Raw genomic sequence first — 26,566 nt, forward strand, 5'->3', positions numbered from 1 at the left:
CGACCAAAAGTGTGTAAGAATTTCAGTGGACTTGTTTGCAATCTTTTCAGATCAGGTTCGCACTGGAGTTTATCGTCAGCTTTTCCATCCTGAGCAAATGATCACTGGCAAGGAGGATGCTGCTAATAATTATGCTCGTGGGCATTACACCATTGGCAAGGAGTATGTTGATCTCGTGCTTGACAGACTCCGTAAGCTGGCAGACCAATGTACAGGACTTCAGGTCAGTATTTTATACATAAGGGTCCCTTCTGATGCATATCTAGAGAATGTACAGAGAATCTTCACTTCCTGTATAATATTTTTCAGGCACTTAAATTATTGGGAGTGAATGAAGTCCTTCAAACAGTATTATGTATAATTTACACATTGTACCAACTTTGATATAAATTTTGCACTTCAACAAACCCCAGCTATTACAAATTGCACTGCACATCTGTGTGACTAATGGGTTTAGTGCTGTTTTTAATATGAAGATTATGTACAGTGGGACTCCTGTATCTGTGAGTCTTGTATCCTCGGTTTCAGTTATCCATGGTTTGCCATGGCACAAAAAATAACCCTTATTTTTGCTTAATAATGGCCTCAAAGTGCACAAGTAGTGATGAAGTTTTTCAAAGCCTAAGAGAAACCATGAAGTGCTTCACATCAGTAAAAAAAAGTGATAATTCTCTACTTATTGTGTGTAGTTCAGCAGTTACACTTTATAATAATAATAATGTATGGAAAGAAAAAAAAAGTCATATGTAGGGTTCGCTACTATCTGCTGTTTCAGCATCCGTGGCAGGTCTTTGGAATGTATCCCCTGCAGATACGGGGGTCCTACTATGTTAATGAACATTAGTCTTCATAAATAAGCTAACTCAGTTTATTTACAATTTCAGGGCTTCCTAATATTTCGCTCATTTGGTGGTGGGACAGGCTCTGGTTTTGCCTCCCTGCTAATGGAGCGCTTATCAGTTGAATATGGGAAAAAAAGTAAACTGGAAATAGCTGTCTACCCTGCACCTCAGGTGAGTTCATGAAGCCTGTATTGTACAGTTTTGCTGTTTTTCTGTGCTATTAACCTTCCAACTTAATGGCTTAGTATTATAATTGTCACCTTTCACACTGAATTAGTTTTCTCATACCATGTATAGTGCAGTGTGTAATAGTTTGATTTGTATATACAATAAACCCTCTTATAACACATTTTGTTGCAATTATGTGTAAGCTCGATGGGAAAAGTCTCCAAAAATTCATAGTGCCCTAAAAATCCTTGTTACTACACTCCATAAATATATATATATATATATATATATATATATATATATATATATATATATATATATATATATATATATATATATATATATATATGCGCGCAAAACAACCACTCTGAAAGAATAGAGAAATTCCACGTGACGCCGCGCGTCACGTGTTTAACCGTTGTGGGATCTGATAGTGAGGTGCTGGCCGACCCCTTATATAGCTTCCTTGGATGCTTCACTTTCATAGTTCCTTGATAATGTGAGTAGTCACGAAAGCGCTTGGAATTTCTCTATTCTTTCAGAGTGGTTGTTTTGCATATTTTGAAATCACCTGTTTACTGTGATCTTATTGCATATATATATATATACATATATATATATATATATATATATATACATATATATATATATATACATATATATATATATACATATATATATATATATACATATATATATATATATATATATATATATATATATATATATATATGTATATATATATATATATATATATATATATATAATTTCTTTTTTTATTATTATTATCACACCGGCCGATTCCCACCAAGGCAGGGTGGCCCGAAAAAGAAAAACTTTCACCATCATTCACTCCATCACTGTCTTGCCAGAAGGGTGCTTTACACTACAGTTTTTAAACTGCAACATTAACACCCCTCCTTCAGAGTGCAGGCACTGTACTTCCCATCTCCAGGACTCAAGTCCGGCCTGCCGGTTTCCCTGAATCCCTTCATAAATGTTACTTTGCTCACACTCCAACAGCACGTCAAGTATTAAAAACCATTTGTCTCCATTCACTCCTATGAAACACGCTCACGCATGCCTGCTGGAAGTCCAAGCCCCTCGCACACAAAACCTCCTTTACCCCCTCCCTCCAACCCTTCCTAGGCCGACCCCTACCCCGCCTTCCTTCCACTACAGACTGATACACTCTTGAAGTCATTCTGTTTCGCTCCATTCTCTCTACATGTCCGAACCACCTCAACAACCCTTCCTCAGCCCTCTGGACAACAGTTTTGGTAATCCCGCACCTCCTCCTAACTTCCAAACTATGAATTCTCTGCATTATATTCACACCACACATTGCCCTCAGACATGACATCTCCACTGCCTCCAGCCTTCTCCTCGCTGCAACATTCATCACCCACGCTTCACACCCATATAAGAGCGTTGGTAAAACTATACTCTCATACATTCCCCTCTTTGCCTCCAAGGACAAAGTTCTTTGTCTCCACAGACTCCTAAGTGCACCACTCACTCTTTTTCCCTCATCAATTCTATGATTCACCTCATCTTTCATAGACCCATCCGCTGACACGTCCACTCCCAAATATCTGAATACGTTCACCTCCTCCATACTCTCTCCCTCCAATCTGATATTCAATCTTTCATCACCTAATCTTTTTGTTATCCTCATAACCTTACTCTTTCCTGTATTCACCTTTAATTTTCTTCTTTTGCACACCCTACCAAATTCATCCACCAATCTCTGCAACTTCTCTTCAGAATCTCCCAAGAGCACAGTGTCATCAGCAAAGAGCAGCTGTGACAACTCCCACTTTGTGTGTGATTCTTTATCTTTTAACTCCACGCCTCTTGCCAAGACCCTCGCATTTACTTCTCTTACAACCCCATCTATAAATATATTAAACAACCACGGTGACATCACACATCCTTGTCTAAGGCCTACTTTTACTGGGAAAAAATTTCCCTCTTTCCTACATACTCTAACTTGAGCCTCACTATCCTCGTAAAAACTCTTCACTGCTTTCAGTAACCTACCTCCTACACCATACACTTGCAACATCTGCCACATTGCCCCCCTATCCACCCTGTCATACGCCTTTTCCAAATCCATAAATGCCACAAAGACCTCTTTAGCCTTATCTAAATACTGTTCACTTATATGTTTCACTGTAAACACCTGGTCCACACACCCCCTACCTTTCCTAAAGCCTCCTTGTTCATCTGCTGTCCTATTCTCCGTCTTACTCTTAATTCTTTCAATTATAACTCTACCATACACTTTACCAGGTACACTCAACAGACTTATCCCCCTATAATTTTTGCACTCTCTTTTATCCCCTTTGCCTTTATACAAAGGAACTATGCATGCTCTCTGCCAATCCCTAGGTACCTTACCCTCTTCCATACATTTATTAAATAATTGCACCAACCACTCCAAAACTATATCCCCACCTGCTTTTAACATTTCTATCTTTATCCCATCAATCCCGGCTGCCTTACCCCCTTTCATTTTACCTACTGCCTCACGAACTTCCCCCACACTCACAACTGGCTCTTCCTCACTCCTACAAGATGTTATTCCTCCTTGCCCTATACACGAAATCACAGCTTCCCTATCTTCATCAACATTTAACAATTCCTCAAAATATTCCTTCCATCTTCCCAATACCTCTAACTCTCCATTTAATAACTCTCCTCTCCTATTTTTAACTGACAAATCCATTTGTTCTCTAGGCTTTCTTAACTTGTTAATCTCACTCCAAAACTTTTTCTTATTTTCAACAAAATTTGTTGATAACATCTCACCCACTCTCTCATTTGCTCTCTTTTTACATTGCTTCACCACTCTCTTAACTTCTCTCTTTTTCTCCATATACTCTTCCCTTCTTGCATCACTTCTACTTTGTAAAAACTTCTCATATGCTAACTTTTTCTCCCTTACTACTCTCTTTACATCATCATTCCACCAATCGCTCCTCTTCCCTCCTGCACCCACTTTCCTGTAACCACAAACTTCTGCTGAACACTCTAACACAACATTTTTAAACCTACCCCATACCTCTTCGACCCCATTGCCTATGCTCTCATTAGCCCATCTATCCTCCAATAGCTGTTTATATCTTACCCTAACTGCCTCCTCTTTTAGTTTATAAACCTTCACCTCTCTCTTCCCTGATGCTTCTATTCTCCTTGTATCCCATCTACCTTTTACTCTCAGTGTAGCTACAACTAGAAAGTGATCTGATATATCTGTGGCCGCTCTATAAACATGTACATCCTGAAGTCTACTCAACAGTCTTTTATCTACCAATACATAATCCAACAAACTACTGTCATTTCGCCCTACATCATATCGTGTATACTTATTTATCCTCTTTTTCTTAAAATATGTATTACCTATAACTAAACCCCTTTCTATACAAAGTTCAATCAAAGGGCTCCCATTATCATTTACACCTGGCACCCCAAACTTACCTACCACACCTATATATATACCTATATACCTATATATATACCTATATACCTATATATATTATATATATTATATATATATATATTATATATATTATATATATATGCAAAACAACCACTCTGAAAGAATAGAGAAATTCCAAGCGCTTTCGTGACTACTCACGAAAGCGCTTGGAATTTCTCTATTCTTTCAGAGTGGTTGTTTTGCATATTCTGAAATCACCTGTTAACTGTGATCTTATTGTATATATATATATATATATATATATATATATTTTTTTTTTTTTTTTTTTTTATTATCACACCGGCCGATTCCCACCAAGGCAGGGTGGCCCGAAAAAGAAAAACTTTCACCATCATTCACTCCATCACTGTCTTGCCAGAAGGGTGCTTTACACTACAGTTTTTAAACTGCAACATTAACACCCCTCCTTCAGAGTGCAGGCACTGTACTTCCCATCTCCAGGACTCAAGTCCGGCCTGCCGGTTTCCCTGAATCCCTTCATAAATGTTACTTTGCTCACACTCCAACAGCACGTCAAGTATTAAAAACCATTTGTCTCCATTCACTCCTATCAAACACGCTCACGCATGCCTGCTGGAAGTCCAAGCCCCTCGCACACAAAACCTCCTTTACCCCCTCCCTCCAACCCTTCCTAGGCCGACCCCTACCCCGCCTTCCTTCCACTACAGACTGATACACTCTTGAAGTCATTCTGTTTCGCTCCATTCTCTCTACATGTCCGAACCATATATATATATTATTTATATATAATATATATATTATTTATATATATTATATATATTATGTATATATATTATATATATATATATTATATATATATATATTTTTTTTTTTTTTTTTTTTTTTTTCAACAAGTCGGCCGTCTCCCACCGAGGCAGGGTGACCCAAAAAAGAAAGAAAATCCCCAAAAAGAAAATACTTTCATCATCATTCAACACTTTCACCACACTCGCACATTATCACTGTTTTTGCAGAGGTGCTCAGAATACAACAGTCTAGAAGCATACACATATAAAGATACACAACATACCCCTCCAAACTGCCAATATCCCAAACCCCTCCTTTAAAGTGCAGGCATTGTACTTCCCATTTCCAGGACTCAAGTCCGACTATATGAAAATAACAGTGTACCCCCGCATAACGATCACCTCCGAATGCGACCAATTATGTAAGTGTATTTATGTAAGTGCGTTTGTACGTGTATGTTTGGGGGTCTGAAGTGGACTAATCTACTTCACAATATTCCTTATGGGAACAAATTCGGTCAGTACTGGCACCTGAACATACTTCTGGAGTGAAAAAATATTGTTAACCGGGGGTGAGGGGCTTGGACTTCCAGCAAGCGTGCGTGAGCGTGTTAGATAGGAGTGAATGGAGACGAATGATACTTGGGACCTGACGATCTGTTGGAGTGTGAGCAGGGTAATATTTAGTGAAGGGATTCAGGGAAACCGGTTATTTTCATATAGTCGGACTTGAGTCCTGGAAATGGGAAGTACAATGCCTGCACTTTAAAGGAGGGGTTTGGGATATTGGCAGTTTGGAGGGATATGTTGTGTATCTCTATACATATATGCTTCTAAACTGTTGTATTCTGAGCACCTCTGCAAAAGCAGTGATAATGTGTGAGTGTGGTGAAAGTGTTGAATGATGATGAAAGTATTTTCTTTTTGGGGATTTTCTTTCTTTTTTTTGGGTCACCCTGCCTCGGTGGGAGACGGCCGATTTGTTGAAAAAAAAAAAAAAAAAAAATATATATATATATATATAAATAAATAAAAACATTCATGAAATTAGGGTAGTTTCCTCTCCAGATTTTTTTCAATCTGATTGCCAGGCCACAAGCTGTACCCTCCAGCCTCTCACTGATCTTAGTGACCAAGTCTTTTCCACCCAACTACATTTTGCTAAACTTGTGTTTTCCAAAATTTACTTACCTTTGGAAAGATTGATTGGTGATAAAGAATGAATAAGGGTTAAAGCGAAATAGTTGTATAGTGAAAGTACAATATGTACATATTCACCGTGGTGCAGATATGACACCAGCTAATGACCCCAACACAGCTTATTCTAAGGAATCCCTACACGTCGCTAGGTAAGGCAAAGTTATTTATTTGTTTTCTACTGCAATAAGGGAAGATTTATAGGCAAATTTCCTGCCACTTGCTGCTGTTATGCATTTTATCAACAGTAATATTTTGAGAGGTGAAAGCATGCTAATTTCTTTCTGACCTAGTTTTTCCATGACCTTGTATATATAGTGGCACTTAAATGTTTTAGCTCTTTGAGGTAGGGGCTGTATCAAAAATGTTGGGTGGTAACAATGCAGTCTTCACAGTGGGGTTCCCAGACTGCAAGATTTCGCAATAACCAGGGAAATTAAGATTAAGGAGAGCCTTGACAACAAGGTTCTACCTGACCAGGTACAGCATGACTGCAGGAATAAAATAATGCTTGAACCTTTCAACAAACCAGAGCCTCAGTCATTCATAATGCCTTGGTAGACTGCCAAATAGCAGGCAAACAGGTTTTCTGTAGGTTTTTATAGCAAGGGGATTCTTTGTGCAATAAATTAACATCTGTATACACTCAAAATCACCTAATGCATTTGTGCAGAGAAGCAGGCTGAAGTGATCCTTAACTGCCTTAAAACCAGGTGCAAATATTCTTGCTTGCTACTATAAATTCTTGATGGCATATGCTTCCAACATATCCCCATCTCCTTAAAACAACATTTGGTTGGGACTAAGTTGGTAGACAGCAACCACCCAGGGAAGTACTACCGTCCTGCCAGATGACTGTGAAACAAAAACCTGTAACTGTTTTGCATGATGGTAGGATTGCTGGTTTCTTTTTCTGTCTCATAAACACGCTAAGATAACAGGGATATCTTGCTACTCCTACTTACACTTTGGTCACACTTCACAGACACGCACATGCATATATATATATACATACATCTAGGTTTTTCTCCTTTTTCTAAATAGCTCTTGTTCTTTTTTATTTCTTCTATTGTCCATGGGGAAGTGGAAAAGAATCTTTCCTCCGTAAGCCATGCGTGTCGTATGAGGCGACTAAAATGCCGGGAGCAATGGGCTAGTAACCCCTTCTCCTGTATACAATTACTAAAAAAGAGAAGAAGAAAAACTTTATAAAACTGGGTTGCTTAAATGTGCGTGGATGTAGTGCGGATGACAAGAAACAGATGATTGCTGATGTTATGAATGAAAAGAAGTTGGATGTCCTGGCCCTAAGCGAAACAAAGCTGAAGGGGGTAGGAGAGTTTCAGTGGGGGGAAATAAATGGGATTAAATCTGGAGTATCTGAGAGAGTTAGAGCAAAGGAAGGGGTAGCAGTAATGTTAAATGAGCAGTTATGGAAGGAGAAAAGAGAATATGAATGTGTAAATTCAAGAATTATGTGGATTAAAGTAAAGGTTGGATGCGAGAAGTGGGTCATAATAAGCGTGTATGCACCTGGAGAAGAGAGGAATGCAGAGGAGAGAGAGAGATTTTGGGAGATGTTAAGTGAATGTATAGGAGCCTTTGAACCAAGTGAGAGAGTAATTGTGGTAGGGGACTTGAATGCTAAAGTAGTAGAAACTTTTAGAGAGGGTGTGGTAGGTAAGTTTGGGGTGCCAGGTGTAAATGATAATGGGAGCCCTTTGATTGAACTTTGTATAGAAAGGGGTTTAGTTATAGGTAATACATATTTTAAGAAAAAGAGGATAAATAAGTATACACGATATGATGTAGGGCGAAATGACAGTAGTTTGTTGGATTATGTATTGGTAGATAAAAGACTGTTGAGTAGACTTCAGGATGTACATGTTTATAGAGGGGCCACAGATATATCAGATCACTTTCTAGTTGTAGCTACACTGAGAGTAAAAGGTAGATGGGATACAAGGAGAATAGAAGCATCAGGGAAGAGAGAGGTGAAGGTTTATAAACTAAAAGAGGAGGCAGTTAGGGTAAGATATAAACAGCTATTGGAGGATAGATGGGCTAATGAGAGCATAGGCAATGGGGTCGAAGAGGTATGGGGTAGGTTTAAAAATGTAGTGTTAGAGTGTTCAGCAGAAGTTTGTGGTTACAGGAAAGTGGGTGCAGGAGGGAAGAGGAGCGATTGGTGGAATGATGATGTAAAGAGAGTAGTAAGGGAGAAAAAGTTAGCATATGAGAAGTTTTTACAAAGTAGAAGTGATGCAAGGAGGGAACAGTAGATGGAGAAAAAGAGAGAGGTTAAGAGAGTGGTGAAGCAATGTAAAAAGAGAGCAAATGAGAGAGTGGGTGAGATGTTATCAACAAATTTTGTTGAAAATAAGAAAAAGTTTTGGAGTGAGATTAACAAGTTAAGAAAGCCTAGAGAACAAATTGATTTGTCAGTTAAAAATAGGAGAGGAGAGTTATTAAATGGAGAGTTAGAGGTATTGGGAAGATGGAAGGAATATTTTGAGGAATTGTTAAATGTTGATGAAGATAGGGAAGCTGTGATTTCGTGTATAGGGCAAGGAGGAATAACATCTTGTAGGAGTGAGGAAGAGCCAGTTGTGAGTGTGGGGGAAGTTCGTGAGGCAGTAGGTAAAATGAAAGGGGGTAAGGCAGCCGGGATTGATGGGATAAAGATAGAAATGTTAAAAGCAGGTGGGGATATAGTTTTGGAGTGGTTGGTGCAATTATTTAATAAATGTATGGAAGAGGGTAAGGTACCTAGGGATTGGCAGAGAGCATGCATAGTTCCTTTGTATAAAGGCAAAGGGGATAAAAGAGAGTGCAAAAATTATAGGGGGATAAGTCTGTTGAGTGTACCTGGTAAAGTGTATGGTAGAGTTATAATTGAAAGAATTAAGAGTAAGACGGAGAATAGGATAGCAGATGAACAAGGAGGCTTTAGGAAAGGTAGGGGGTGTGTGGACCAGGTGTTTACAGTGAAACATATAAGTGAACAGTATTTAGATAAGGCTAAAGAGGTCTTTGTGGCATTTATGGATTTGGAAAAGGCGTATGACAGGGTGGATAGGGGGGCAATGTGGCAGATGTTGCAAGTGTATGGTGTAGGAGGTAGGTTACTGAAAGCAGTGAAGAGTTTTTACGAGGATAGTGAGGCTCAAGTTAGAGTATGTAGGAAAGAGGGAAATTTTTTCCCAGTAAAAGTAGGCCTTAGACAAGGATGTGTGATGTCACCGTGGTTGTTTAATATATTTATAGATGGGGTTGTAAGAGAAGTAAATGCGAGGGTCTTGGCAAGAGGCGTGGAGTTAAAAGATAAAGAATCACACACAAAGTGGGAGTTGTCACAGCTGCTCTTTGCTGATGACACTGTGCTCTTGGGAGATTCTGAAGAGAAGTTGCAGAGATTGGTGGATGAATTTGGTAGGTTGTGCAAAAGAAGAAAATTAAAGGTGAATACAGGAAAGAGTAAGGTTATGAGGATAACAAAAAGATTAGGTGATGAAAGATTGAATATCAGATTGGAGGGAGAGAGTATGGAGGAGGTGAACGTATTCAGATATTTGGGAGTGGACGTGTCAGCGGATGGGTCTATGAAAGATGAGGTGAATCATAGAATTGATGAGGGAAAAAGAGTGAGTGGTGCACTTAGGAGTCTGTGGAGACAAAGAACTTTGTCCTTGGAGGCAAAGAGGGGAATGTATGAGAGTATAGTTTTACCAACGCTCTTATATGGGTGTGAAGCGTGGGTGATGAATGTTGCAGCGAGGAGAAGGCTGGAGGCAGTGGAGATGTCATGTCTGAGGGCAATGTGTGGTGTGAATATAATGCAGAGAATTCGTAGTTTGGAAGTTAGGAGGAGGTGCGGGATTACCAAAACTGTTGTCCAGAGGGCTGAGGAAGGGTTGTTGAGGTGGTTCGGACATGTAGAGAGAATGGAGCGAAACAGAATGACTTCAAGAGTGTATCAGTCTGTAGTGGAAGGAAGGCGGGGTAGGGGTCGGCCTAGGAAGGGTTGGAGGGAGGGGGTAAAGGAGGTTTTGTGTGCGAGGGGCTTGGACTTCCAGCAGGCATGCGTGAGCGTGTTTGATAGGAGTGAATGGAGACAAATGGTTTTTAATACTTGACGTGCTGTTGGAGTGTGAGCAAAGTAACATTTATGAAGGGATTCAGGGAAACCGGCAGGCCGGACTTGAGTCCTGGAGATGGGAAGTACAGTGCCTGCACTCTGAAGGAGGGGTGTTAATGTTGCAGTTTAAAAACTGTAGTGTAAAGCACCCTTCTGGCAAGACAGTGATGGAGTGAATGATGGTGAAAGTTTTTCTTTTTCGGGCCACCCTGCCTTGGTGGGAATCGGCCGGTGTGATAATAAAAAAAAAAAAAAAATAACCATTCTCGGGAATAATTTGTGCAAAGTGAGCAGGGAAGTTTTCCCACAATGTGATCAGCTGACACATTCTGGAAACTAAAGTTTGTTAAAGCCAATTGTGCATTTTACACTTTTGCAAGGTTCGCCTTTCTTGTTCACAATTTTATAGCAGCATTTTATTGCACTATGAATTTGTGGTTACATTTTTCAAGTAGCATTAAAACAAAATGGCAAGAGTTAGTACAGCCTCTCCTCACTTACCAACCGAGTTCCATTCCTAAGACTACGTGAGAAAATTAATTCATCGCTAATCAAGGAATCGTCACTTACTGACATTTCAAAATTGTTACCACCCAAAATTAAAACATTCAGTTTTGTGTTTCCTGGGAAATTGCTTTCAGTCTGTTTATTATTAACGGTAATACAACATGAAATGGGTAAGCGAATGGCTTCAGAGGCATTCCAGGAAATGCGTACATAGCTGATTACTTGGGATTATTTATTTATTTTTATTTTTTTTTTTTTTTTTTTTTTTTTATCTATCTATCATCCCTCCCCGCCCTCCACCCTTCAATACCCCTCTATATAATGTCAGTTTTTATTAATTTGGGCATCTTTATCATGCTTTTACATTATTTGTTATACCTAAAGTTATTCTGGAATAAATATGATAGGTAGATAACCTTTATTGATAGTAATAGTATAATTATACAATATTTTATAGTGGGGTATGGCACATTTCCTTGCAGCATGGGATAGCATCAGTTACTGAGAGACTGCTGGCTTCTCCCTCTGCTATATCTAGCTCTGCCCACTTTGTAACCATGCCAGATAGTGAATTAAATATGTATATTAGAAAGAAAAAATAAAATAAAACAAACTCCAGCTTGATAACTTATTTTAACCCTTCAACTGTTCAGACATAGAGCTATGTTCACGTGCACAGTGCTCTGAGCATAAAGCCACATTTTATTTTACATGCTTTCAACCTTAGCACAATAAGCCTGAGTTGCCTAGACATGAGTGAATGAGTCTGTGCACTCGGTGTGTGCAGTATGACAAAATTTGGGGATGCTGGGAAAAATGTACTCTTCATTTAAAAAAAAAAAAAATTTTCCCCACAATATTCAGAGCGGTACGCACGTGAACGTTGATCTATGTTTGGACAGTTTAAGGGTTAATTTGCATAACTCTTGTAAATTACGGAAAACAATAAAAAAGTAAAATACACATACATGTACAAGATAAGCTTACAGAAAAATAGCTTAAGAATCTGGCAACATTTTGGTATAAGTATCATCTTTGTACCATGTTTCTACAAAGAATTAGTCATTTTAAAAAATTAACTTCATGATGCTACAAGTAATATACGTCTGAACATGTAGTGAATTTTCAGATTTTTTTTTTTTTCATTCTTTCTGTAGTACATTAAATTTACCATGTACCATCATTACAAAGTGAGAGGAGCTAAAGGAGTTTACCTGGAGAGGGTTTCCTGGAGAGGGAGGCCAGCAGGACCATTCAGTATCCGGTCAGTCGTCATGGGAGTCAGATGTTAGCTATTCGGCTAATAAAATGTTGTGTAATTACGCTAATATTAGTAATAAAGGTTCTCTATATATTACATTTATTCCAAATAGATATCAGAAACACAGTAAATACCTAGAACTATAATAAAGATGCCAAAATGAATAATATATGCCATATTATGTAAGTGGGGCTTCTGCTCTGGGATAAGATCATAGGATAGATATACGTTCTCTCATCTGTACCTCTGGTCTACAGTGAAAGAAGACTGTGTTTACACTAGGGTAAACTCTTAAATCACTCTTATTATAAGAAAAAATGCCAAAATAGAGCAATTTTCTTCACCTTTTTTTTTCTGAGTCATATGTTATGCTGTCTCGTGGCATCTTGAGAAAAGATTAAACTCGCTGAACAAGGTATGTCGATGGTAATAATTTATAATAATCATTTATAATAATTGCTGTGAAGTGCTTTAAATGTCATACATATTTTGTATAGGTTTGGTAGCTGACATTTAAAGCACTCCATAGTGATTATTATTAATTATTATTATTATTATTACCATCGACATACCTTGTTCACTGAGTTAAATCATTTCTTAAGCTTCCACGATATACCAAGAATGTAAACACAGACAAACACACCAGCTAACTCATGAAACATGCAGTTGTACTTCCATTTTCCTCTTCCAAGTGTTGCTACACTTCTAACTCTATTTTCTACCATGGGATGCACAAAGTACAAATTTATAGATGAAATATGTAGTCTTGGAGATTGCTTGATGCTGAGCTGCATCACTAACCCCTTTACAATGAAGTTCTTGTACTTTTTCCATTTTCCTGTTGTTTTTGCTCTTGGAAGAGGAATAACAACAGGAAATTTGTACAAAATGTGTAGTCTTTGAGACTGTGAAAGCTAGTGTACTGAGTGGCTGTAGGAAGGAGATAAAGATGCTTAACCCTGAGACGCTGCACTGCCTGTTCATGACCCAAGTTCTCGTACAGTATACAGTAACTCATCAGAGAGCCCGTTGTCGGTAAACGAGTACGTCAGTAAGTGAGGAGAGGCTGTAAAGGGTTTACTTTGTGTGTTTATAATATGTACTACATAAAACTTTCACACATGCTTGCACATGTACACACACTCATATACACATACATGCACAACACGCAAATGTAGAGATACACATACACTATACATAAACACATACACATTCACTTTGATTGTCAATTTTTTATTTGTAGCTATTTTTAGCTACAGAATTGGGTCTGTGCTTTTAGTGTCCTGTCTTCAATGGTTGTGGCACTTAATACCTCTTGTATGCCTTTTTCAATTGTTCTACTACAGTACTCTTTGTGGAAAAATTGTCTAGTTAACTTTTTTCTCAGTTTGCAGTTGGTAAATTGTAGATAGTGCTAAGAAATCTCTCTTGGTTCTTTCATTTTTGATGTCATTGTATGTGGTTGCAGATTCTTTTGTTTTGTCCCTAATGCCTATATAACTGCACCAAGTCTTAATTTAGAAATCTGATATGGCCTTCCTAACTTTACATAATGTAATTAAATACAATTTCATTGTATGCAACCAATCTACAGCTTTGTTAAGCATCACTGAGTATTAATGCCATGAAACATATAAACTGGTGGGAATTCCTAAAAGGATATGGAATGTACTCTGCAATGATTAAGATTGACCAGAGAATAAATACATTGAAGAGTTGCAGGAAGAAGTGTAGAATAAACAAAGTAAAATACAGGGGTGACAGCTGTGATCTATAGCTTTTTCAGCTTTATCAGCAGATATAAGAAATATTGCTGGAGTAGTGGTACAAGATTTCCAGAAGAAACTGACACACTGAGAAGGTAGAACTCATCATCCAAGGTGTGATAGCTATGTATGTCTTTGGGCTGTTAGCAGCATCAGCCTGATTGATCAGACAGTTAAAAATGAAATCTGGCCTCAGAACAAAACTGGTGTGAGCACAAGAATTATTAGGAATAAGCTTTTGATTAAACCGGAGTAAAGTGTGTGGTAGAATGAAAGAATTATGGGTAAAACAAAGTAGATTGCAAAGGAACAAGATTTTAGGAATTGGAATAAATGTATAAACAGTTTTTACATTGGAGCATAAGTTAACAGTACTTAGATAAAGGTAAGAAACTTTGCATTGCATTTGGGGGTTTAGAAAAGCCAAATGATAGGGTGGACAAGAGCAATATGACATTGCAAATATGTGAAACAGGTTATTAATAGGAATGGAATTTTTATCACGAGGGAGAGGGAGGGGTCTCAGGTTATGGTATATAGGAGAAAAGGAATTATTGTGCGGTAAACATAGGCCTTAGAGAAGGATGTGTGATGTCACTGGTTCAACATACTTATAGATGCAGTTGTGAAAGTAAATGCAAAAATGTGTGTGACTAAGGGATAATTAGATACAGAGTTGGCAATGTTACAGTTGCTCTTTGCTGATAACATAATTGTTTTGGGAGTTTCTAAAAGAAACAAATAATAAGAGAATATAGAAAAAGGAAGGCAATGAGTAATGAATTTATATTTTTTTACAATAGCTGTTTACTGCCAAGAAAGGGGGACCCAAAGATGAAAACAGTTTGCCATCCTTCCAGAAGTGTGCTAACGTCACTGTTAATGACCCTCGCACTGTAACATCCCTCCCCAGGAGTACAGACACTGTGCTTCCCACCTCCAGGAATCAGGTCCAGCCTATTGGTTTCTCTGAATCCCTTCATAAAAGTTATATTGCTCACATTCCAACAGAATGTACATTAAAAACCACTTGTCTCCATTCACTACTATCTAACAGACTCAAACCTGCTGGTTACTCAATCCCTTAAAACTCTCAACTTCTTATTTCTCCCTCCCAAAGGGACTGTGTGCCAGAGTATAGTGGCACCAACAGTGTTGCATGGGTGTGAAACATGGATTTTAAACATTGCAGTTAGGAGAAAGCTGGAATCAGTGGAGATGTCGTGTTTGAAGGCAGTGTGTGATATGAATGTGACGTTGAGAATTTGGAGTATGGAAATTCACAGTGTGAGGTTTCCAAAAATGTAACTCAGAGAGTTGAGGAGGGATTGTTGAGGAAGTTTGGGCACTTGGAGGAAAATAGTTTGACTAGAAGTGTATTTAAATCTTGTATTGGTGGGAAGGATGGGTAGGGGTCATCCCAAGAAGGGATGGGGGGACTAGGTAAAGGAGGTTTTGAGTGGTATGGGCTTGAACAACGAGCATGCATGTGTAAGCACTTTAGATTGGAGTAAGTGGAGACAAGAGGTTTGTAATGCATGTGCTGTTGAAATGTGAGCAAGGTAATTTGCTCACACTTCAGCTGGTTAGCTGGAAGTGGCAAAGGCAATCCTTGCACTTTGAAGGAGTTTCATGTTCATGTATATACTTTTGTGGCAAATGAGTTACAGTTGAGTAGGTTTCCATTGTGTTGCTTTTATTTTCATATTAGTTCTTTAGTACTAGTATTGGCTCATGCTTGACATTCTAGTATAAATCATTCTCAGTAACAAGGTCTTCAGAGTTATGCCCATGAAGGGAGGTCCCTTGATTCCAGTGAAGTGCTCTTGATCCAAGGACTTTGATCTGTCCTCCCTTTCCTTTATTGAATTAGTGTCTTTATTTACCCCAGGTGCTCCCAAAGAGTTGAGCACTACTCATGAGTACAATAATGATAACTCGAGAGGTTTTTCAGTGATCATGTTTTCTTTGCAGATGACACAGTATATGTAGAAAATAATCCAGGGCTACATTTTTCTTAGTCTCTTACAAATGGTGACAAAGAACTTGAATATTTGGCTAAATATTTAGAATTTATGTGAACAGACAATGCTTATGGTGGTTTACTTTAGATAGTAAAAATATCTAGGTAGGGGTAACCTGCTCTCTTTCTATACTAAAGTTCGTCCTGGAAACTAAGTCTTGTAGTTTTTCTAAGACATCAAATTTCAATTGTTTTTCTTTGTAGATAATAAAAAATATCAACATATCTATACCATATCTCCCAAGTCTGTTAATGGCAGTATAATACAGTACAGTGGACCCCTGCTTTACGATCAGCTCCCAATGCGACCAATTATGTAAGTGTATTTATGTAAGTCCGTTTGTACGTGTATGTTTGGGGGTCTGAAATGGACTAACCTAATTCACAATATTCCTTATGGGAACAAATTCGTTCAGTAATGGCACCTGAACATAATTCTGGAATGAAATATCGTAAGCCGGGGGTCCACTGCACTTTAAATGTGTACTATGTAAAGGGTTTTGAGGAATAGTGAGTAGGCTGCTGCCCATACTATGTAAATTTTCCTAGCAAAAAGTATTCACTTTCGAAAGATAACATAAGAACATAAGAATGGAGGAACACTGCAGAAGGCCTACTGGCCCATTAGCAATGTGTAACTAATAGCAGTGTCTTGAGACACTGAAAGTATTAAGTCTCTACTGTCATTGCTGTCCTAAGTAAAAAAAAAAACAAAAAGCCATCATTTCTCATAATTATCATGTATTAGTAGACAAGAAAATGAAAAATAACCATGTAAGTTCATAAAAGTATACACAAAAATACAAAAGACTTCTTGACACAATCAATAATGAGAACAATAGTCAAATGGTATGAAAGAGGAGGTAGCAGATGCTGTTGTTGCTGTGAATTTTAAGTTTTTTGAAAACTTCACTTGCTAAAGATAGGACACCAAGGGCAGAATTTTGTTCTTGTGGATACACATTATGTAGTTAAGTCACAGACAATGTATATATATTGTAAATGAAAGAATAAATGTAATTCAAATATCTTTGGAGTCTTCCAAGATATGAGTAGTAATGTATAGTAGCTTTAAAAATGAATGCAAGAATTTCTTTGAAATTTTTATGAAAGATCATGTTAATTTTAAAATGTAGTATATTAACCCTTTGACTGTTTACGCCATATAAATACGTCTTACGCGCCACTGTTTCTGATGTATTTATACGCATAAATTCTAGCGGCTTCAAATCAAGCGGGAAAGGCCTGGTAGGCCTACATGAGAGAGAATGGGTCTCAGTGGTGGGTGTGCACCCTGTGAAAAAAATCTGGAACTCAGCGGTGCATTGTGGGAACGCCATCTTGGTAGTCCATTTTCACCATGCCTCGCAAACGCCATATTGGTAGTCCATTTTCACCATGCCTCGCAGTAAGAAGTACCTCACTCCTCGGCAGATTGGAGGTCTTTTGTTCCCAAGTGATAGCTCTAAAAGTGATGAAAATGTCAGTGACAGTGAATTCCAGGGTTTTGAAGTGAGTGTGACCGAAAAAAGTGCCCAGGATAACGTAATGAGTGATGAAAACCCAGATGACCCACAACCTTCCACCTCTGGTGCTGGGCCGGCTTGTTCACGTTCACGTTCACCTGTACCAGGACGAAAGACGAAACTATTTGGTCGTGTACAACACCCAGATGTTAGCAGTGAATGTGATAGTGATAGTGATTTCAAGGTCATTGAAAGCAGTTCTAGTTGTGACAGTGAGGGTGAATATTCCCCAGTGAAGCGGCAGTATGTATGACGTAGCATGCAGTCTGGTAGTGTTTCATATGCTGTTCCAAGGGGAAGGAGAAACTCTGGGAGCACATCCCGTGGCCCTACACCACAACCTGATAGTGAAGATGGCGATATTGTTACGATGGATATGAATGATGTGAGTGAGGGAGCAGGCAGTGGTGGTGATAGTGATGGTGGCACGACCCATGTGGCACCAGCAGCAGGCCACGCTACTACCCACGCTGCTGACTCTGCACAACAACAACAACCAGCCTCACCCGACCCCACACTCCCACAACCTGCACAACCACAACCTGCATAACCACAACCACGTTACAATATCCAGAACCCACCAGCAGACCACATCTGGGATTGGCAGGAAGGTGACGAGTTTGTTCCCAGTCCCCATGATTTTGATGAAACACAAAGTGGAATAAAGCCATCATGTCCACTTGGGAACAATGCTAGTGAACTGGAATGCTTTGAGTTATTCTTTGATGAACCCCTGATGGACATCATTGTCAGGGAAACCAACACATAGTATGAATACATCATGGCAAATACAATTCTCTCACCAAGATCATGGCTACACCAGTGGAAGGAGACAACTGTGGCAGAGATGTACCTGTTTTTTGCCACAATAATGCTTATGCCACATGTGTATAAGCACATACTGGGCAACAGAACACCTGATTTCAACTCCATGTTTTAGTGACATTATAGGTGTCAATCGTTTCCTGATACTGTTACGCATGTTACACTTTTCAGACACAACCAGGCCTGACAGAACCGACAGATTATATAAGATCAGAAATGTGTTTATGTACATGAAACAAAAATGCTGCATGTATTTTTATCCCTTCAGGAAGCTTGTTATTGACGAGTCCTTGATTTTATTCAAAGGAAGACTCTCATTCAAGCAATATATACCAAGCAAAAGGAAACGCTTTGGTATAAAGTTATTTGTACTGTGTGATTGCAGAAGTGGTCTAGTTTTGGATATCATTGTGTACACTGGCAGTAATACTTTGAGAGATACCATGAAGTTATTGGGTATCTCTGGTGATGTGGTTAGAACAATGATGGAACCATATCTTGGTAAGGGGCATATGTTATTTACTGATAACTGGTACACAAGCCCCTTACTCAGTGATTTCTTGCGAGTGAACTTGACAGACGTGTGTGGCACAGTGCGTGGTAATCGTAAACATATGCCAAGGTTCAACGCTGGCACTCGCAGAGGTGAGGTGCAAGCCTTTGCTGCCAATGACATCATGGCATTTCGGTGGCATGACAAACGTGATGTCACATTGTTGACATCAGTTCACCGAAACGAAATGGCACACAGTGGCAGGCACAACAGAGAGACCAATGAACCCATTCTAAAGCCTGCAGCTGTCATGGACTACAACCTCAATATGCACTTAGTGGACAAATGTGACATGCAGATTGGGTTTGCTGATTGTGTACGCAAGAGTTATAAGTGGTATATAAAACTTTTTTTCCATCTTGTTGATATCTCCATGCTAAATGCTTATAACATATACAAGTTGAAGACCAACAAAACACCAAAATATGGTGAATTTTGTTAGTCAGTAATCAGACAAATAATCGCAAAGTACCAAGGAGCAACACCTGCAATAGACCAGCGCCTACGAAATTACCAACACACGCCATCTCCTTTCAGGCCTGGTGATCACTACCCCATACAACTGCCTCCTACTACTGCCAAGAAAAATGCTCAGAAGAGGTGTTACGTATGTACACATACCACAAAACGCCCACAAACACGCAGAGACACTCGTTTTATGTGTGAGGAGTGTCAAGTGCCACTCTGCATATACCCATGTTTCAAAGAGTTCCACAAGCTGCAGCAGTTCTAGGAACGTGTTCAGTGACTGTACATATGTATATATATTATGGAACAATAGTAATAAACATTGTTTTGTATTGTTTGTTTGTGTAAACAAATTGTATACACAAACTAATAGTGATAAAGTTTGTTCAGTTATTGTGTTGTAAACAGTGAGTGTATATTTGAACAATGCACCTTACATTGGTCTCACAGGCCACATAAGTTACTTGGAAAAGAAAAATATTGGAAAATACAAGAAACTTTTGAATTACAGTAAATAAAAGAATACCAGGTGGGCGGCAGTCGCCGCTGTTGCCATACGCACGTCACTTTCTGCAAACTTTGCGGCTCTATATCTCGGTAAGTACTGATGGCAAAATTTTTTTTTTAGGCTTAAAACACTCGGAAAAATAATCCTAAAATTTTCGTAAGAATTTTTTTTTTTTTTTTTTTTTTTTTTTTTTTTTTTTTTTTTTTTTTTTTTTTTTTTTTTTTTTTTTTTTTTTTTCAAATATTTTGCGACATAGAATGACAGTTTCAGAAAGGGGCCTGCGACAGTCAAAGGGCTAATGATGTGCAACAAAATCACAAATATATGGAAATAAAAACACTTAAGCAGTATAATGTGATCTTTTATTGACAACATTTCGCCACGTAGTGGGCTTTATCAAGTCAGAAACAGATCTGTTTGTGACTTGATAAAGCCCACTGCGTGGGCAAAACGTTGTCAATGAAGGATTACATTATACTGCTTAAGTGTTTCTATATCCATTGTGTTGGTATTTTATACCATTTATTTCCATCACAAATATATATTATATATACAGTGGAACCTCGGCTTACGAATTTAATCCATTCTGTGACCTTGTTCGTATCCCGATTTGTTCGTATGCCAAGTCAGTTTTCCTCATTTAAATTAACTGAAATGGCATTAATCCGTTACAGCAGAATTCCTTCTCTCAGGAGGCGCGACAAAATACTTCAATATGATGTTAATATCAACTCTACGGCTTATTTATATATCGCAATTCATCTAATTTCACCATCAGTTAACCCTTTGACTGTTTCAGGCCCCTCTCTGAAACTGTCATTCTATGTCGCCAAATATTCGAAAAAAAAAAATTATTTTTTCTTATGAAAATGTTAGGAATATTTTTAGTAGTGTTTTAAGCCTAAAAAAATTTTTTGCCATCAGTACTTACCGAGATATAGAGCCGCAAAGTTTGCAGAAAGTGACGTGCGTACGGCAACAGCGGCGACCGCCGCCCACCCGGTATTCTTTTATTTACTCTAATTCAAAGGTTTCTTGCATTTTTCAATATTTTTCTGTTTCAGGTAACTTATGTGGCCTGTGAGACCAATGTAAGGTGCATTCTTCAAATATACACTCATTGTTTACAACACAATAACAGAACAACCTTTATCACTATTAGTTTGTGTATACACTTTGTTTACACAAACAAACAATACAAAACAATGTTTATTACTATTGTTCCATAATATATATACATATGTACAGTCACTGAACACGTTCCTAGAACTGCTGCAGCTTGTGGAACTCTTTGAAACATGGGTATATGCAGAGTGGCACTTGACACTCCTCACACATAAAACGAGTGTCTCTGCGTGTTTGTGGGCGTTTTGTGGTATGCATACATACATAACACCTCTTCTGAGCATTTTTCTTGGCAGTAGTAGAAGGCAGTTGTATGGGGTAGTGATCACCAGGCCTCAAACGAGATGACGTCTGTGGGCGCTGGTCTATTGCAGGAGTTGCTCCTTGGTACTTTGCAATTATTTGTCTGATTACTGACAGGCTAAATTCACCATATTTTGGTGTTTTGTTGGTCTTCAACTTGTATATGTTATAAGCATTTAGCATAGAGATATCAACAAGATGGAAAAAAGTTTTATATACCACTTATAACTCTTGCGTACACAGTCTGCAAACCCAATCTGCATGTCACATTTGTCCACTAAGTGCATATTGAGGTTGTAGTCCATGACAGCTGCAGGCTTTAGAATGGGTTCATTGGTCTCTCTGTTGTCCCTGCCACTGGGTACCATTTCGTTTCTGTGAACTGATGTCAACAATGTGACATCACGTTTGTCATGCCACCGAAATGCCATGATGTCATTGGCAGCAAAGGCTTGCACCTCACCTCTGCGAGTGCCAGCGTTGAACCTTGGCATATGTTTACGATTACCACGCACTGTGCCACACACGTCTGTCGTTCACTCGTAAGAAATCACTGAGTAAGGGGCTTGTGTACCAGTTATCAGTAAATAACATATGCCCCTTACCAAGATATGGTTCCATCATTGTTCGAACCACATCACCAGAGATACCCAATAACTTCATGGTATCTCTCAAAGTATTACTGCCAGTGTACACAATGATATCCAAAACTAGACCACTTCTGCAATCACACAGTACAAATAGCTTTATACCAAAGCGTTTCCTCTTGCTTGGTATATATTGCTTGAATGAGAGTCTTCCTTTGAATAAAATCAAGGACTCATCAATAACAAGCTTCCTGAAGGGATAAAAATACATGCAGCACTTTTGTTTCAGGTACATAAACACATTTCTGATCTTATATAACCTGTCGCTTCTGTCAGGCCTGGTTTTGTCTGAAAAGTGTAACATACGTAACAGTATCAGGAAACGATTGACACCTATAATGTCACTAAAACCTGGAGTTGAAATCAGGCGTTCTGTTGCCCAGTATGTGGTGACAGTGTGCTTATACACATGTGGCATAAGCATTATTGTGGCAAAACACAGGTACATCTCTGCCACAGTTGTCTCCTTCTACTTGTGTAGCCATGATTTTGGTGAGAGAATTGTATTTGCCATGGTGTAATCACAGTATGTGTTTGTTTCCCTGACAATGATGTCCATCAGGGGTTCATCGAAGAATAACTCAAATTATTATTATTATTATAATCAAAAAGAAGCGCTAAGCCACAAGGAAAGAATAACTCAAAGCAATCCAGTTCATTGGCATTGTTCCCAAGTGGACAAGATGGCTTTATTCCACTTTGTGTTTCATCAAAGTCATGGGGACTGGGAACAAACTCGTCACCGTCCTGCCAATCCCAGATGCGGTCTGCTGGTGGGGTCTGGATATTGTACCATGGTTGTGGTTGTGCAGGTTGTGGTGGTGCAGGTTGTGGTGGTGCAGGTTGTGGTGGTGCAGGTTGTGGGAGTGTGGGGTAGGGTGAGGCTGGTTGTTTTGCTGCGTCAGCAGCGTGGGTAGTAGCGTGGCCTGCTGATGGTGCCACATGGGCCGTGCCACCCTCACTATCACCACCACTGCCTCCTCCCTCACTGTCACCATTCATACCCATCGTTACAATATCGTCATCTTCACTATCAGGTCGTGGTGTAGGGCCATGGGATGTGCTCCTAGAGTTTCTCCTTCCCCTTGGAACAACATATGAAACACTACCAGACCGCATGCTATGTTGTACATACTGCCGCTTCACTGGGGAATATTCAATCTCACTGTCACTGGAACTGCTTTCAATGACCTTGAAATCACTATCACTATCACTGCTATCATCTGGGTGTTGTACACAACCAAATAGTTTCCTCTTTCGTCCTGGTACAGGCGAACGTGAACGTGAACAAGCCGGCACAGCACCAGAGGTGGAAGGTTGTGGGTCATCTGGGTTTTCATCACTAATTACGTTATCCTGGGCACTTTTTCCGGTAACACTCACTTCAAAACCCTGGAATTCACTGTCACTGACATTTTCATCGCTGTTAGAGCTATCACTTGGGAACAAAAGACCTCCAATCCGCCGAGGAGTGAGGAACTTCTTACCGAGAGGCATGGTGAAAATGGACTAACAACATGGCGTTCCCACAATGCACCGCTGGGTCCCAGATTTTTTTCACAGGGTGCACACCGACCACTGAGACCCATTCTCTCTCGTGTAGGCCTACCAGGCCTTTGGCGCTTGATTTGAAGCCGCTAGAATTTGTGCGTATAAATATGTCAGAAACATTGGCTCGTAAGACGTATTTATAGGTCAGAAACAGTCAAAGTGTTAAGGAATGCACAACAGGTGCATCATTGTCAATGTTCAGCATTTCTTCGATGTCGGCTTCCTGTAAACTCCATTAGCACACAGTCAAGATGAGTAAATAGAATTATCAACGCTTATTGCTTGGGTACGTTTATTCTGTTAGTGGGTTGGATCTATGAAGGACTTGCCTAGTTTGGGCCAACAGGCCTACTGCAGTGTTCCTCCTTTCTTATGTTATTATGTACCCATGACACCAATCATACCCAGCCCTCCCACTCATATATTTGTCCAATCTTTTTTTTAAAGCTAAAGCTACCCAAGGTTCTATCGAAGCTAAAACCTAGGGTAGTTTCAAATTTAGATTGGATAAATACGTGAGTGAGAGGGGTTGTATTTGAGTGGGACTTGGACGTAAGTAAATAGAATTATTAAAGCTTATTGCTTGGGTAGCATTTATTCTGTTAGTGGGCTGGATTTATGAAGGACCTGCCAAGTATGGGACAACAGGCCTGCTGCAGTGTTCCTCCTCTATTATGTTCTTATGATGAGTGAAACAATCTGCCTAGTATGGTTATTGAGGCTAAAACCTTGGGTAGTTTCAGATTTGTGTAGGATAAATACATGACGAATTGTTAAATGTTGATGAAGATAGGGAAGCTGTGATTTCGTGTATAGGGCAAGGAGGAATAACATCTTGTAGGAGTGAGGAAGAGCCAGGTGTGAGTGTGGGGGAAGTTCGTGAGGCAGTAGGTAAAATGAAAGGGGGTAAGGCAGTTGGGATTAATGGGATAAAGATCGAAGTGTTAAAAGCAGGTGGGGATATAGTTTTGGAGTGGTTGGTGCTATTATTTAATAAATGTATGGAAGAGGGTAAGGTACCTAGGTATTGGCAGAGAGCATGCATAGTTCCTTTGTATAAAGGCAAAGGGGACAAAAGTGAGGGCAAAAATTATAGGGGGATAAGTCTGTTGAGTATACCTGGTAAAGTGTATGGTAGAGTTATTATTGAAAGAATTAAGAGTAAGACAGAGAATAGTATAGCAGATGAACAAGGAGGCTTTAGGAAAGGTAGGGGGTGTGGACCAGGTGTTTACAGTGAAACATTTAAGTGAACAGTATTTAGATAAGGCTAAAGAGGTTTTTGTGGCATTTATGGATTTGGAAAAGGTGTATGACAGGGTGGATAGGGGGGCAATGTGGCAGATGTTGCAGGTGTATGGTACAGGAGGTAGGTTACTGAAAGCAGTGAAGAGTTTTTACGAGGATAGTGAGGCTCAAGTTAGAGTGTGAAGGAAAGAGGGAGATTATTTCCAAGTAAAAGTAGGCCTTAGACAAGGATGTGTGATGTCACCGTGGTTGTTTAATATATTTATAGATGGGGTTGTAAGAGAAGTAAATGCGAGGGTCTTGGCAAGAGGCGTGGAGTTAAAAGATAAAGAATCACACACAAAGTGGGAGTTGTCACAGTTGCTCTTGGGAGATTCTGAAGAGAAGTTGCAGAGGTTGGTGGATGAATTTGGTAGAGTGTGTAAAAGAAGAAAATTAAAAGTGAATATAGGAAAGAGTAAGGTTATGAGGATAACAAAAAGATTAGGTGATGAAAGATTGGATATCAGACTGGAGGGAGAGAGTATGGAGGAGGTGAATGTATTCAGATATTTGGGAGTGGACGTGTCAGCGGGTGGGTCTATGAAAGATGAGGTGAATCATAGAATTGATGAGGGGAAAAGGGTGAGCGGTGCACTTCGGAGTTTTGGAGACAAAGAACTTTGTCTTTGGAGGCAAAGAGGAGAATGTATGAGAGTATAGTTTTACCAACGCTCTTGTATGGGTGTGAAGCATGGGTGATGAATGTTGCAGCGAGGAGAAGGCTGGAGGCAGTGGAGATGTCATGTCTGAGGGCAATGTGTGGTGTGAATAAAATGCAGAGAATTCGTAGTTTGGAAGTTAGGAGGAGGTGCGGGATTGCCAAAACTGTTGTCCAGAGGGCTGAGGAATCGTTGTTGAGGTGGTTCGGACATGTAGAGAGAATGGAGCGAAACAGAATGACTTCAAGAGTGTATTAGTCTGTAGTGGAAGGAAGGCGGGATAGGGGTCGGCCTAGGAAAGGTTGGAGGGAGGGGGTAAAGGAGGTTTTGTGTGCGAGGGGCTTGGACTTCCAGCGGGCATGCGTGAGCGTATTTGATAGGAGTGAATGGAGACAAATGGTTTTTAATACTTGACGTGCTGTTGGAGTGTGAGCAAAGTAACATTTATGAAGGGATTCAGGGAAACCGGCAGGCCGGACTTGAGTCCTGGAGATGGGAAGTACAGTGCCTGCACTCTGAAGGAGGGGTGTTAATGTTGCAGTTTAAAAACTGTAGTGTAAAGCACCCTTCTGGCAAGACAGTGATGGAGTGAATGATAGTGAAAGTTTTTCTTTTTTGGGCCACCCTGCCTTGGTGGGAATCAGCCAGTGTGTTAATAAATAAAATAAATAAAAATACATGAGTGAGAGGGGTTGGATGTGAGTGGGACCTGCATGTAAATAGAAATATCAAAGCTTGTTGCTTGGGTAGCATTGAAAACTGAGTTTGCCAAATATTCTGTTAGTGGGATGGATTGTGAAGGACCTGCCCACTATGGGCCAACAGGCCTGCTTCAGTGTATTATTATTATTGGTACGTATGCATTATAATACCTGGAGTTTACCTGGAGAGAGTCCTGGGGGTCAACGCCCCCGCGGCCCGGTCTGTGACCAGGCCTGCACACAATCCAACATACAAG

The 26,566-nt window shown here is 39.5% G+C and overlaps 1 protein-coding gene across 1 annotated transcript in view; it reads left to right on the forward strand.

Annotated features, from left to right (window-relative positions):
- The window catches only part of LOC128689445 (tubulin alpha-2 chain), a 63,170-nt gene that overhangs the window by 23,090 nt on the left and 13,514 nt on the right, over positions 1-26,566 (forward strand). The window contains exons 3-4 of the mRNA XM_053777753.2: positions 51-223; positions 885-1,013. Of these exons, the coding sequence (XP_053633728.1) occupies positions 51-223; positions 885-1,013 (302 nt within the window). The remainder of the gene's footprint in view (positions 1-50; positions 224-884; positions 1,014-26,566) is intronic.

Source organism: Cherax quadricarinatus, chromosome 18 (genome assembly GCF_038502225.1).
Source record: "Cherax quadricarinatus isolate ZL_2023a chromosome 18, ASM3850222v1, whole genome shotgun sequence".
In the NCBI taxonomy this organism is placed as follows: domain Eukaryota; kingdom Metazoa; phylum Arthropoda; class Malacostraca; order Decapoda; family Parastacidae; genus Cherax; species Cherax quadricarinatus.